The following is a 14,369-nucleotide window of genomic DNA, read 5'->3' on the forward strand; positions in this document are numbered from 1 at the left end:
AGTTTTCCTAATTGCTGCTGTAATTAGGACTCAGTGGCAGGGAGGGTGCCCCACTGGAGTCCCCTGCCTTCTGCTTGTGCTGACTGACTGACCCTGCTGTGAAAAAGCAGCAAGAACAGGAAAACTCCAAGGTTTTCAAACACACTGAAGGAAAATCATATTTCTTACGGTGATTAGCTTCTAATAGTTGTTTGGGGTAGTTGGAAGACAACTTAAATTCACAGATTTCAACTCTGACTCATTACCACAGAAATCAGGAGGTCACACAAATACTGTATCGAGATCAAAATCTTGTGTGTAAAATGTGCCTTCCTGCAATCAATACCTGATGAACCAAGGGGGTTATTTGCTCAAGTGTTGTCTGGTCCAGATGGTTATTTGGTTATTTACTGATTTCTGGTCCTGCTGAAGGCACTGCAATGCCTTCTCAAGCAGGCTTGAGAAGCATGGTACTGCACGTCTAACGTGGTCCTCACAAGGGTGTAGAGTCCCATTGCTGTTCTTGTAGCTGATTTCTGGCAGCTGAGCAATCAGTGGTGACTCATTCAGTCATGTATAGAATAAATACACTTCTCAAGGGGTAAGCCAGGTTTTTTGTCCCCATAAAAGAAAGCACTTCATAATTTCTTTCTTCTGCCTCTGATGCAGAGAACTGTACTGTGTGTGCTTTTATGGTTGGCTCTTGCCATAATCCTTATTCCATTAACATTTCTCTGTTAAGTGGGATTCTGTTTTGGATGTTGGATGCTGTATGTGGTGCTAGCATTTTTCAGGAAAGAATAAAAGGACATATTTTTTCTTCTGAGAAGAATTCCTAAAAACTGGAACTGAGGAGCTTAAAGTGTATTCTTCATGTACTTTTTATGTTCCTGTCTGTGTTCTCTGAGCATTCCCATCCTGACCAGCACAGGCCATAAGGGTGTCCATTGAAGCCATGTGGAATGCAGATACCCTTCTGCCAGGAGATTCCAGGGCACTGTCATCCTGTTTTACTTAGAACAGTGTTCAAGCAGTGATTATACTGGTGATCTACCAAAATGTAGATTTTATTGACTGCAGAGCAAGACAAAGATCTACTATGTTCAGCTATTTCTTTGGAACTAAATTTTCATTTCTTTCCCCTGTGTTTCCTTTTCAGCCTGTTTGATATGGGAGGAGAATATTACTGCTACAGCTCTGACATCACCTGCACCTTCCCTGCCAATGGCAAGTTCACAGCTGACCAGAGGGCTGTCTATGAGGCAGTGCTGAAGGCCTCAAGGGCTGTCATGGCAGCAATCAAGCCAGGTAAAAGATGTGCCAGCAGGAGTTCTGAGCTTTGGTAGCAGCATTCAGGCTGTCAAATCAATTATGTTTGCATTTTAGAAGGTGTTGGAAGGGAACAAGATGGTACAATTAATTTCCATGGTTAAGCAGCTTCTAATATATAGAGGTAGGATACACAACATTTTCCATAAACTTTTAAAGACATAACATAGAAACAATTATTAACACAATTAGTAAGATATTTTAATATCTATTTATTTTTAATTCCCTTCATCTACTTTGTGTTCTTATTGTTGTCTTGCCTGTTTGGAAGAATGGTGCAAATGCATTTTCACTCTTCATGAGACCAGTAATGATGACAGTTGTTGCTCAGATGTGTCTTGACACACACAGCCATCTTTTCAGGAAGCTTCTGCCAAATGCTGAAGTCAGAGTTCGTGTGAGCACATGTTGTGCTTCAGTTTGTTTCAAGTATCTTCTGTATTTTATGTGTAGGCACAATAGAAATCTTCTGTTGAAAAAGGGGATGGAGTGTGCATCTTTGGGAAGGATAATGAGCCTTAAAAAGCTTTCAAAAGCACTGGCTATTGGGTACTTCACTGTATGCCTTTAAATTGCAGGCAAACTGATCCAGCAAATAGACATTTTCATTTGAAACAACTGTCTGGCTTAATGAAAACCTTATTTTTCTCCCATTCTGCTTTCAGGCCAGCAAATAAATGTTTTCGAGGTAGCTGCTGCTGTGATTTTGTCACTGGTGAAGGTACTTGAGCATTTTTCAGTATTACTAATGGAACATCTTCAAGAAGAATGTACTCAATGCACAAAGCACACTTATCCTTTAAATGTGCTGTATTAGTCTTCAGTCATCAGGCCTTGAGTGCCTGAGCTTTCTGGATTGCCTGTTGGAACAGAAGCAATTTTCCTGTTACACAGGCTGGCAGCAGCTCTGTTGATTTGAGCAATTTGCAAGGGAGTGATGCTTTCAGTTTTAGCTTTCATATTTTCCAGATTCTGCATTAGTATATAACTCTGAGCTTCATATGGAGTGTTAGCAGGTTCTCCTCACAGTTCAGTCAGACAAAACAATCCTTTTGCAGCCTGAGAACTGAGGACACCATTGCAGCTTCAAGCCTAAAATTGTAAACAACAGTGAATTGAGGGCAACCTGGGAGGGTGGGACTGCATCACCTGGAGCTGTAATTGGACAATTAACCCCAATATGGAAATGGACCAAAACTTATAAAAGTGTGAAAATGTGGGATCCATTGTCCATCTTGGGTGTAGCCTTGGCCAGGCTCTTGTTCTGCCCAAGTTGTATCCTTTGAAAGCCTTTTGAATAAATCCCTATTTATTCCTTTAACTCTGTCTAGCCTCTCAAGGCATCAGAAGAAATAACACTTGATGTTTATCTGCAAAATGAGACCAGATATTTTGCTATTTTAATAACAATATGCATTCTTCATCATCTGCTGTTCCTCCCCTCAAGACTCATCCCTGTTCCTCTTCACAGTTCGTGTTGCATTTCAGTGTCACCTTTAATTCTATGTAACATTTTTTGCAGTATTTTATGCTAATAAGTTGCAGACTGTCTTCAGAATTTGAGAGCTAATATGATGTTGTGCTCAGGGTGGTGTAGAGAATTTTTCAGTTTGCTGAACACTTTATTTACAGTGTCAGAAAATAAGGAGATACTAAATTGAGTATTTCTGAGAAGTACTTGCAGGGGTCTTTTACTAGCTTTGGGAGCTTGAGATCCACAGACAGACAAATCATTCTTAATCTCTGGCAGAAAAAGGGACTGAACTTTCTGTTCTTATTGTGTTCTTGCCTGTTTGGAAGAACAGTGCAAATGCATTTACACTCTTCAGGAGACCAGTAATGATGAATTTTGTATCTACAGAAAATGGGCTGTGGGCTGGTTCATTGGTTTCATTCCTTTCCTACTTCAGAGTGCAATGAAATGCAACCTGGACTCTTGAATTACAGATCCAGTTAAGAGTCTGGTAACAATGCAACAAGTTTCACCAACTGCTCTTTAGGTCCTTTTTAAGATCTCCTGGAAGACCAGGATTCTGAAAAAGGAGAAATGGAAATGCTGACCTATCCAGCATGGTTAGTGTCACAGGCTTGTCAGGCTGCAGAGAGAGCCCAGAGCCCCTCAGGGGCCTGATGCCATTGTCACTGCTGTCCAGAGGGACACCCAGGGAGAGAGGCTGCAGCTCCCTAAACAAACCTCATCTGGGAGCTCCTGGACTAAAGCACTGGGATCTGCCACAGAGGAGCAAGAAATGATGCTGTGAATTCACAAGAGTCTCTTCTCCCTGTAATACTTTGTGTCTCCAAAAGAAGAGCTTGCAGGGTTGGAGGCACTAAATTTAAAATCCAGAGCCATCATGTTTCAGTGAGATTTTTTGGATTATGGAGCCTTTGTTGGTTTTGCTGTTATTTTTGCTCGTCTGCTTTTCCCAGGTTCCCAAGGTCAGAGCCAGCCATGGCTGGTCAGGTGGCAGGAGCCATTCCTGGAGCAGCCTGGGTGAGAGTGGGCACAGCACAGTGCAGGAAATGCTGTTTATCTCCTTGATTGTGCCTTGTGGCAGGGGTCACAGGACACATCTAGTAGTTGTCATCAGGATGTTAATGATTCCTGGGGTCTTTCTGACTGCAAGATAGGGATGAGTACTTTAGGGGGAGTCACTGACCAAATACTGGGTTACATAACTGTGTTTATGGAAGGACACAGCTTGCTAGCAACCTTAAACATTCTGTATAGATGTGTTTAATTCAGAGATTTGCATTTCTTTTTACAGTTGGCTCTCATGTGAACCTAATTACCTTTTGAGTGCAGGTATTTTCTGAGAGATAATAGACCTTCTAATAAATTCTGTGTATATTTCTATATATAGACAGTTGTCATAATTTTAAAAATAATCCAAAACATTGTATTTCATTCAGATGAAAGGCATTCATCTGCTACATGCTGTGCTTGGCCCCAATGTACAAACAGCTCTAATCCTATATATGGGTCTCCTTTCCTTACAACTCCAAGAACAGAATTCCTTCTGCAAGGCAAATAATGTATTCTGAAAGTTAAGAATCTGTAGGATTACAGCCCAAGTTCAGTGCAGTTGTCACAACTTCTGCAGCAAACAAAATCTGTTTAAAATAAATGAGGAGGAAGACTCAGTCTTGCATAATCAGCAGTTTTGAAACCACTGAACATGGAGCACTGATGCAGACAGTGATGCTTGTCACTGAAGAGAAAGTCAAAAAAAAGTGTGTGTGTGTGGCAGTGGGCTAATTGTCTTTCCTACAAAGTCAGGCCTATGATCCAAGATGTTAGAGAGGGATGTTGCATTTCTGCTTAGGGGATATTCTTAATTGTGTCAAGTCCATCTGCATTAAATTTCCTCTTCCACAGAACTAAAATACAGGGGCAGATGTGCAGAAAATTGACACTTTCATTTCCTTCAGTGGCTGAGGCAGCATCTGTTTCTTTCTCAGAACAGTGATTTGAGAAACAATTTTTATATATATATACATATATATATATGTATCTGCTTTACAGATATATGCTACATAGAAAGATTAGTTAAAAAAGAGTGAAATTGTAAAGCCATGTGTCTCAGAGTATTCCAGAAGTTAGTGTCCTGATTTGTCTCACTTCTGCTTTCTTTTTTAATCTCATTGGATTTGCCCAAGGTTGAGGCACATTAAATGCAGTCCTGGAGCACATCTCCCAGTTTACTTTCATCTGAAATGAATTCAATTCATGCACCTCAACATTCCACTGTGTACACAAAAACAGAGTAAGTGGGGACAACCAAGAGATTTCACCTCCAAGGATGATTGGAATTAAATGTTCCTGTAGATACATTCATTGTTTCTCACTCTGCTGTCTTCACACAATGCATATAACAGTAAGAGCTGAGCTAATGAGCAGCTATTCAGTAATTTAGTTTAACCTTTTGTTCTGTGCATGGCCTGGAGCTGTTTATTGCCTACTGTTCAAAACCTGCTCTGAATCCAAAATGATCAATGTGTCCTCACCAGTTTTCTCTCAGAGTGCTCATCATAATGTACACAGGTGCTGGGCAGGCAAGGAGGTTTGCTTGCACTGCATCTTAATGATGTGCAAGTGTGCAGCAGTTCCCTTTCTGCAGGCAGGAGCCAGCAGGCTAGAGAAGTTAGTGTAGAAGCTATTGACTCATTTGGGATTCCAAGATGGAAATTCTTCAGACTCAAGATCTTTTTTAAGAGAGTTGATCATTGCTCTTGCTCAAACCACAGCTGTTTTGACCTCTGTTACAGCTGCTGAGAGCCCAGCCTTTCTGCAAATTACACTCCAGATTGTCAAGCCAAACTCTGGTAAAATGAAAGAAAATGATTAATTAAAAAAATGTAAAATAAATTTTAAAAAACCCCTGTGTTTGAAGCAAGTTGCTTAGCATCCTGCTGGGAACCTGAGTCTGGTGCAAGAAAGGTTGCTGATTACCAGAGGCAACTTTTAGGTGCATTTGCCATGCTTGCCTTCTTGTGAAGTCTCTTGGGTTTTTTCTTGCTTGTTTTCAGCTTTTGTAACAGATGGAAGAGGAGTTAGATAATGAAGAGAAATCTTCAGTGGTTTATCAGGAGCTGTGCTTGCCTTGGTGGTTGGAGTCTTCTGGAAACTGGGTAGCCCTAGAAGTAAATTAACCTGGAGCTTCCTGTGGATTTGCATCTTGTGCTTGGTGGGAAGCTCTGCTTGGTCTGGTGGAAGCTTTTCCACTGCTGAGGCTCTCCTCCATGGCTGTAGTAACAGTAGCCATGAATGGATGTTGCACTTTGGCTTGCATGAGGTCTTCTGTCCTTTAGCCAGCTGCCTTCATTGCAAAACATAGCCCTGGGTCTCTTCCTTTGGCAAGTGTCACTGAAATTTTTTTTAGAATTAGAAAATTTTTAAAGATTTTACTGCAGGACTGGAGTAGGCAGCATCATCAGAAAGGTAATTTGAAATCCTGTGTAAAGGAGTAGATGTTCATGTAAGTGAAGGACTGAAGTGTAACAGGTCAGCACCAAGGGGCCAAGCAAAGCTCACACAGACACTGCCAGTGGATATTGCTCAACTCTGCAGTCCTTGATGCTATAACCATAAAATTACTGCTTTTAGTGTAGCTCTCCCCCACCCCCATAATTGCCCAGGCTTAAAAAAGCAAACTCTGGTGGAAAAATAGCATTGTGCAGCACAGCCTCAGTAGGCATGAGGCTGCTGAGGGCAGTGGGAAAGGGCAGGGGGTGAGGGCTGGTGTGAGGTGTCAGCTCTGATGTCTGGAGCACCTCCAGTGGGCACCTCTGATGGCAGCAGCTGAAAGCCTGAGCTGCAGGGGTAGATTAGGCTCTTTGGGGAGCAAGGTGGGCATGTTGTTAATAGTGGAGAGATCTGAAGGGTTGGAAAGGGCACACGTGCATGGCTCCCAAATCTGTCTCACTCCATCCTTTACCCCAGTTGCATAAGTTAGATCCAATGTCTGTGTGTTAGCTTTGTTATCCATCATTAGTCACTGGTTTCACCTGGGAGACCACTATTGTTTGCTCTTTGGAATTAGTATCAATCTATTGGGGAAAAAAGTGTGAAATAATTTGTTTTGCTGTAAGTCCCTCTCTGAAACTCAAGAAAACAATTTGTTGAAGAAACCCAATCTAACCCTTTCAAGTTAACCCTACCCTGAGCCAGGGCTTCGAACCCTCCTGGTATCCCTCCTGCCCTGAATCACTCCATGCTGTGCTGAACACATGAAACATGCCCATGGGAATGCCAGTGGTGGAGGCCAGGGAGATGCAGCTGGGGAGCAGTGCCCCTGTCCTCAGCTGTGGCTGTGCCCAGGGCAGGGGTGCTGGATGTCCCCGTGAGCTGTGGCCATTCCAGCCCTGGGCACCACCCTGCTCTTGCCCCAGTCTGTCACTGTCAGTGGCACACAGGGTCCAGTGGTCTTGGGGAGGTCTCTGTGGAGTGGATTCTCTTTTATTCTTCAGCAAATGACTGTGTATTTATACCATGGGCAGCCTCTCAAGTGATTTCTGCTATTTGTTGGTCAGGTTATTATCTTAACCATTTAAAGAATATTCATAATATTAATAATATTAATACAATATTTATATTATTATCAATTTAATTCCTTGTTGATGAGGACATATAGTTGCTACATATAGAAAGTTTCTCTGTACAGTTTCTGTTCATAGAAACACTGAAGCTTCTGAAATAGAATAACTTGCTACTGTGTTGAGAAGAGCTAAAAAGGAAGTATGCCTATCTCAGCTTTGCAATTAGAACTATTTTGCATTAATGCACTAGAGCATAAACAGAGTCTTTAAGATTAATGAGCTAAATATTGGAGCAATCACATACTTTCCATCTTCATCCTTTTGCAATTGCATCCTGGGACCTCCAAGCATTACTCTCTGTCTTTTCTGTAGGCTAATGGAAAATCACAGGAGAAGGGGAAGGAAGGCAGCTGGTTGTGCTTAGCATGCCTGGTACTACTGCAAAATCTATGTTGAAAAACATCTTTTTTTAATCTTTAAAGTTCTATACATTAATATTTGGGGTGCAAGAAAGAAGGAATTAAAATACCTCGCTCTGTAAGGTCCATTGTCCTAAATTCCAGTTTCATAAAAGATCTCCTTGCCTAGCAAACTGCTCCCAAGGAACAGTTGAGTAAGGCCAGGTTGGCAGCCACTCAAGTCCCTATCTCTACATTTTTATGATTTGAAAAGCTTGTGTATACAGAGTCCCCATTGAATCAAAATTGCATTCAGACATTAGCTATGCAGCTGGGAATATTTGCTGATTGATGTTTGTTTGTTTCAATAAAACGAAAAATAAAAATTAGTTCCAAATATGCACAGAAGTTGTTGTTCATCACATCAGTTTATGTGCAGTGTGAATTCCTCCTTGGGATACTGACATTACCACAGGGTTTCCCTATAGGATTTCTATCTCTGCATTTTTCAAGTTGGAGCTCATCTTATATGCATATCCCCAAGTTCTGCATTTTACTATCCAAGACAGGGAGTATTGCCTTGCCTCTGGCTTTCAGGCTTTGCTTTTCCAATGAATGCATTTGAGGAAGGTCTTGAAGAAAATCTCTGCCTCAGGACTAACATCTCTGATAAGACAAAATGGAGGTTTCTCCATGTTAGGGCTGGAAGGTTCCTCGTGTATGGCTCTCCCAGAAATCCAGTTTCACTTAAAGACATGGCTTCTTGAAGCTCTTAAATCCTGTCTTCCAGGGTCAAAGATCAGACTTTGCAGATTTCATTGATGCCAGGATTGCCATATAATCTTTGACCAAGAAAGTGCAGTCAAATACACTTCAAGTACAGTCAAAAACATTTCAAAGAATTAGACCTACATACCAAGCAAATAAAAGATCCTTTTATTAATCATGTAGATACCAGCTGATCCTCAGAGCCTACAAGAAATGGGTACCCTTTTGCTGGAGATGCTAAATAAATGCAAAGACATAAGTAGTTCCCAAAAGGCTCAGGTGTTTTGAGATGGAGAGGCCAAGGGGAGCAGGCTGGAGCAGCCAGTGAGCACAGGCCAGCAGTGTCTGGCTCAGAGAACTTCAGAAAGTTCTCTCTGGCTGCTGGTCCCTCCTCTGTCTTTGCTCCAGGTGCCTCACTGGGTCAAGTCTTGCATTTTGCAGTTGAGAATGGTGTTAGAAGGTGTTTCTCTAATGTTAGGAGCTACCCTTCCACTCTGTCATTCCCAAATGAATGATTTGAGGAACAGAGTGATTCAGGGGGGCCCTTCTGTAGGTCTGGGACTGAGGACTTCCTTTGAAGAGCAGGAGGAACAGTCCTTGGCAGTTGTCTAGGATGGAATATCACAGGTCACCAAGAGGCACCTCCAGAGGCAGCCTGGAAGGCAGGCAGGGTGTTCCTGTGGGTGTTTGTAGGTGTCCCTTTGTGTGTTTGTAGGTGCAGGATGCAGAGCCAAGTTAATCCTAGCTGGTCTTTGTCCCGTGGGCAGCTGTAACTGCATCAGTTGAGCTGCTCTGTGAAACTCTGACCACTTTTTGTGCATTTCTTCTGATTTCTTCAGGGTTTTTTTAATTGTTGTAACTTCCTAACTGCTTTGCAATGAAAACTTAGCTAGTTTTCCCATGTACAGCCTTCCAAGGAATGTTGTGAATTAGAAGGACAAAACAAAGAGGCTCCTTTATTTTGCAGTGTTTTGCCTCCTCCCTGTTTGTCTGATGCTAAAGGATTGAAGTAGTAAAGCTGATGGGGGTAGAGGGGCAAGCCCAGGGACTGCACAAGGTGAGTGGTCTGTATTTCAGTACAGCAGGGTGCAGATTTTGGATGGTGTGTCGTCCTTTGGTACCCAAATACTGAGGCACAGTTCTTTCAGTCAGACTGTCAAGAATTAAGTTTAGTGAACCACTACCAGTTTAAATAACCTACTTAAACAACAAAAAATGCTGTGATTTGAATTCAAAGCAGCAGTATGAGTCCCTGTTCTATTTTCTAGTAAAATGCCTCTAACAAAGAAAGAAGAGTGGAGAATCCAGCTCAGGTAGAATAGTACCAAGAGCAAAGATTAAAATCACTCAATTAAAGAACTGTTTAATAAAAACAATTTAATGAAAACTAATAGCTAGGGTATATATTTGGCATAGCAGATCATATTACCAGCAGGTGTTTCTGTTATTAAGTTGAGCAGAGTTGTACTTGGCAACATATGCAAATTCAAAATTTGCAGCTTCACAGATTACTGCTTCTTTTTGTCCACAACAGTTCTATAACTTCTTTACAATTCAGATTGATTTTGGGTTTCTAATACTGCTTCAGAGTAAGTGTCACTGTATCCAACTAGGATTGAAATCTATTATACCTAAAGAAAATAACTGTAACTGTTACTAATATTTATCCTCCCAGGTAGAAGGTTCTTATTCACATGCAATGGGAGGTTTTTGCATGGAAGTGTTTTTTATTATGTGTAGTCCAGAGCTGTGCTTAGTGGAACACCATGTGGTGATGCTTCTCTGTTGTGCTGTATAAAAACAGTAGCTGATTTTGGTGAATTTTTAAAAAGAAACTGGACTGTAAACTGGAATTTTTGACAATAGCAGAACATGGAAGGGTATGAGAGCACAATCTGTTTTACAGTTTGTATAATTTCAAGATGCCCTTATGAATTATTCCCATTCAGATTGTCATATTTTAGTCAAAGCACTGCTGATCATTATTAATCTGCTGCAATATCTGCAGCAAAACAATTCTTCTCAGGAATAAAAAATTAATGACAGAAGTTGAAGATTTTATTGCAGTTCCTCTGAAGAGCAAATGCTTTTAGGGCATGTTGTAACCAATATTTGATATTCACAAATCTTGCTGAAAGACACCACAGTATTATTTTTCCTTCCTTGCAGTTCAGAATGTGTTACTGTGTTGAAAGACAGATTGGGAAGTAAATCTTGTCAATATATGATTTTAAAAGCTATTTGTAATCTGCTCTCTCTCTTCTCTATTGAATGGAGTGGACTGTACTTTTTTTTGCTGGCATTAATGTTCATCAATTGATAAACAAACAAAAAATTCAATAGAAGTTGAATCCTGCCTCTCTGGGATGGCCCCAGCAAAGGTAGAACAGCTTTCTGTGGTGTGTTAATTCTGGTTTTCTCAGTGTAAATTGTTGAGGCTTTGCTGCTACTTAGGCAATAAAAGCAGAAGGCACTTAAGGATGCATAGACAATACTGTCAGTCAAATTGAAATTCTTTATTCTTTCATGATAGGAATTAAAAATGGTATGATTGGTTACCGGAGCTCTCATTGTTGGTCAGCTGTTCAGCACAGCAGTCACCTGTGGCAAGAGGTGAAAGAAAAGGGAGTTTGCTGGTGTTCTGCCAGCCTCAGCAGACCCTCAGGGAAAGCAGCAATCTATTGAAATGTGCAGGCTCTGACTGCAGACCTGGGAGCTGCTGCTCCTGCTGGGATGGGCAGTGACCACTGCAGCATTCAGGGCTGCAGTGATGCTGAGTTACCCCCAGGGTACAAAAGCAGGCACTTGAAACTGTTTCTGCCTTGAAACCCCTCTCATCTCCAGGTCCCTGAGCAGAGTCTGCAGGAGCTGCCGTGGTTCAGGGGCAAACCTGAAGCTTTCCAGCTCAGCAAATACATTTAGATATCTTTACAGACTCAGCCTAAATTGGCTGCAGGTTTTTTGCTTTTCTATACTAAATGGGGTTTGGTTTAAGACCTTTTTTTTAAAAATCTTTTTTTCCTAATTGTAACATGCTGTATATTGTAACACTGTGCAATTCTGGTTTTAATAGTGATATTGTGCAATGAGCTGCCTGTACCTTGTCTGATTTTTAGTACCTGCACTGATTTTCTCACAGGAATTGTGCTTGATATTTGCTGTAATTTGAGTTGAAGTGCAAAGTTCACAAGTCCTTCAATCTTGACACTGCATCAGCTGTAGCTGTCAGAGTGCAAACCTGCCAGACATAAATTGTGCTGTTTGCCCTGAGTCTTATCTGAACAGGGTCTTTTCTGAGCTCCAAAGATTGATAAGTTTCCACACTGCAGTCACTCCCTCCAACACTTCCTTCATTCTGTCAATCCTTTTTCCTTTTTTCCTCTTCAACATACACCTCTTTTGGAAGGAGCATGCTGTAAAATAGTGTCTGGCAAAACTCAATCCCAGTGCTGCATCCAGACATGGAAAAAATCCCTCCTCTTGCTCCACACCTGCATCTATTCATATTGCTTTTCCTGATGTTTCTGCATGGCAGAATGTTATCTTCATGTTGCTTCTGATGCCTGACAGCTCACCTTGTGCAGGGTTTATAACTGGGAGGATGGAATTACTGCTGGAAACCTCCATCATCCATGCCAAGGATGGAATTACTGCTGGAAACCTCCATTATACTGATGCAAAAGGAATGTCACAGTACAGCTGAATAGCACAGTGTGTGTGAATTGTTCAGCCTTTTGAAGAAGTCCAAATTTCAGAGGTGATGAGGATCAATCTCTGTTTCCCTCCAGTAACTCCCATCCCTGTAAGGCAGGTGAATCTTTCTGGGGAATAAAGGGGTGACTTTATTGCCCAGAAATACCATCCTGGTGTGGAGCTGTGGCACTGGGGCTCCAGGCCCAGGGCAGGGGCAGGTCTGGCAATCCCTGCAGTCAGAACTGAGGATATTTGCAGGTGTGACACAGCAGCAAATTCTGTTTAGTTCCCTTTTGTGCTGGGAAAGTTAAGAGGCTCTTCTCCTCCTCACATGGCAGCCAGATGCAGCCATGCCACAGCTGGAAAGTACAGTCAGAAATGGCATCCCTGAATTTGGCACCCATCAGCCAAACAATGCTCACCCCATGAGCCATGTGATCGTCCACACAGCTCTGAGCAGCTTCACTGCTGCCCAAAAAGAAAACACTGCCAGGGTCAGAGTGCAGCTTTTGGGGCTTTCCCCATGGCAAAGCTGCCTTACCTGGTGCTGCAAGGCACCAAGCTCAAAACCAGAGCAAACACTGAGTGTTTCGTGTAGTGGGCCAAAAAGAAAGCATGAAAATCACAAACATGACAATTGTTTCTCTAGCACCCAAGTGAAGAGGGAGAAGATAATTGGATTTTAGTATTTAAATTATGTTTTGGTTTGGTTTTTAAACTGGGTCTGATTGAGTTCTAAAGTCCTATTGTTTTATGTCTGATATGGTCTCTGCCAGCTGGCAGATTTTAATCTGTTCCAGTGGGTTGCTGGCTGCACTGGGATTGTGTGTTCTGTCTGCATTTCAGTGGCACTGCCAGGGGACATTGGGCCTTTTGCCCTTGTCTGTGGACACTTGGAAATTAAATGTAACTTAACCTTAGCACAATTTGGGGAGAAGTTGCTAGAACCTTGCCATACTCGTTTTTTTAGTAAGATTGTGACATCTGTGTTGGCAAAAAACTCCCACCCAACAACAACAACAAAAAAAAAACCTGTTAAATCATTTGTGGTTTAATCATTGTCACATTACAACCACAAAGTACCCTAAATAGTGGCCAAAAAAATCCTGTTAGGCCTTTTCAGAGTACTTTCTGACCAAAGTGGCTAAATACCACGCAGTAATTCTAAATTATTTTTGTATGCTATTTCTACTTTATGTTCTCAAATGGCTTCTAATAAAACTTCAGATAATAATCACTGGGCTAGAAATACCAGTGAGTTAACAGCAGCTGAGGAACAGTTTATAGTGTGATGTGTTATAGCAACTCATCTTCTTAATTCTACTGTTTAAAAATTTATGGTATATTCATCAAAAGATAGGAATGCTTTTGATTTCTGGTTTCACTAGAAGCTTTTCTTTCTTTATGGGGGGCTGGCAAAGAGGGCACAAAAATGCCCTCCCTTGGTGTGATCAAAGAGATTGCAGAGATTATTGCAGAGATCTTTATATGATGTTCCAGAGTCCTTGAACCTGGTGTTTTATCTGAAATTTTGTGTGGTTTGGCAAATAGCTATCGAAGAGGAAATATTTTCAATAAAGTAAAATAATATTAATTTTATTTTTTTACTTTCTTTCACAGTAATATCTAATAGTATCAGATAACATTTAGCTTTATGGGGATACCTTTAAAAAAAGACTTTAGGCAAACTTAATGCACTAATTTTGCCATTTTTAAGTGGTACCTCACACATCTGCAAACCTCCACGGTACTGTTTGCATTGTGTCTGAAAACTAATAACCTCCCTAGATTTTTGTTAATTAATGCATAGCATGGTTTATTTCATTACTGGACATCTCCAGTGTCTGGTTGCTGCTGTGTTGGTGTTTTATCTGAAATTTTGTGTGGTTTGGCCAACAGATATTAGAGAGGAAATATTTTCAATAAAGTAAAATAATATTAATTTTATCTTTTTCCTTTCTTTCACAGTAATATCTAAGAGTATCAGATAACATTTAGCTTTATGGGGATGCCTTTAAAAAAAGACTTTAGGCAAACTTAATGCACAAAGTTTGCCACTTTATGTGGTACCTCACACATCTGCAAACCTCCACTGTTCTGTTTCCATTGTGTCTGAAAACTAATAACCTCCCTAGATCTTTGTTAATTAATGCATAGTGTGGT

The 14,369-nt window shown here is 41.1% G+C and overlaps 1 protein-coding gene across 2 annotated transcripts in view; it reads left to right on the forward strand.

Annotated features, from left to right (window-relative positions):
- Positions 1-14,369, forward strand: part of PEPD (peptidase D) — a 151,234-nt gene that overhangs the window by 110,749 nt on the left and 26,116 nt on the right. For both annotated transcript variants that reach the window (XM_066557774.1, XM_066557773.1), the window contains one exon: positions 1,139-1,287. In XM_066557774.1, coding sequence (XP_066413871.1) covers positions 1,139-1,287 — 149 coding nt within the window. The remainder of the gene's footprint in view (positions 1-1,138; positions 1,288-14,369) is intronic.

Source organism: Molothrus aeneus, chromosome 11, assembly GCF_037042795.1.
Source record: "Molothrus aeneus isolate 106 chromosome 11, BPBGC_Maene_1.0, whole genome shotgun sequence".
Lineage (NCBI taxonomy): Eukaryota > Metazoa > Chordata > Aves > Passeriformes > Icteridae > Molothrus > Molothrus aeneus.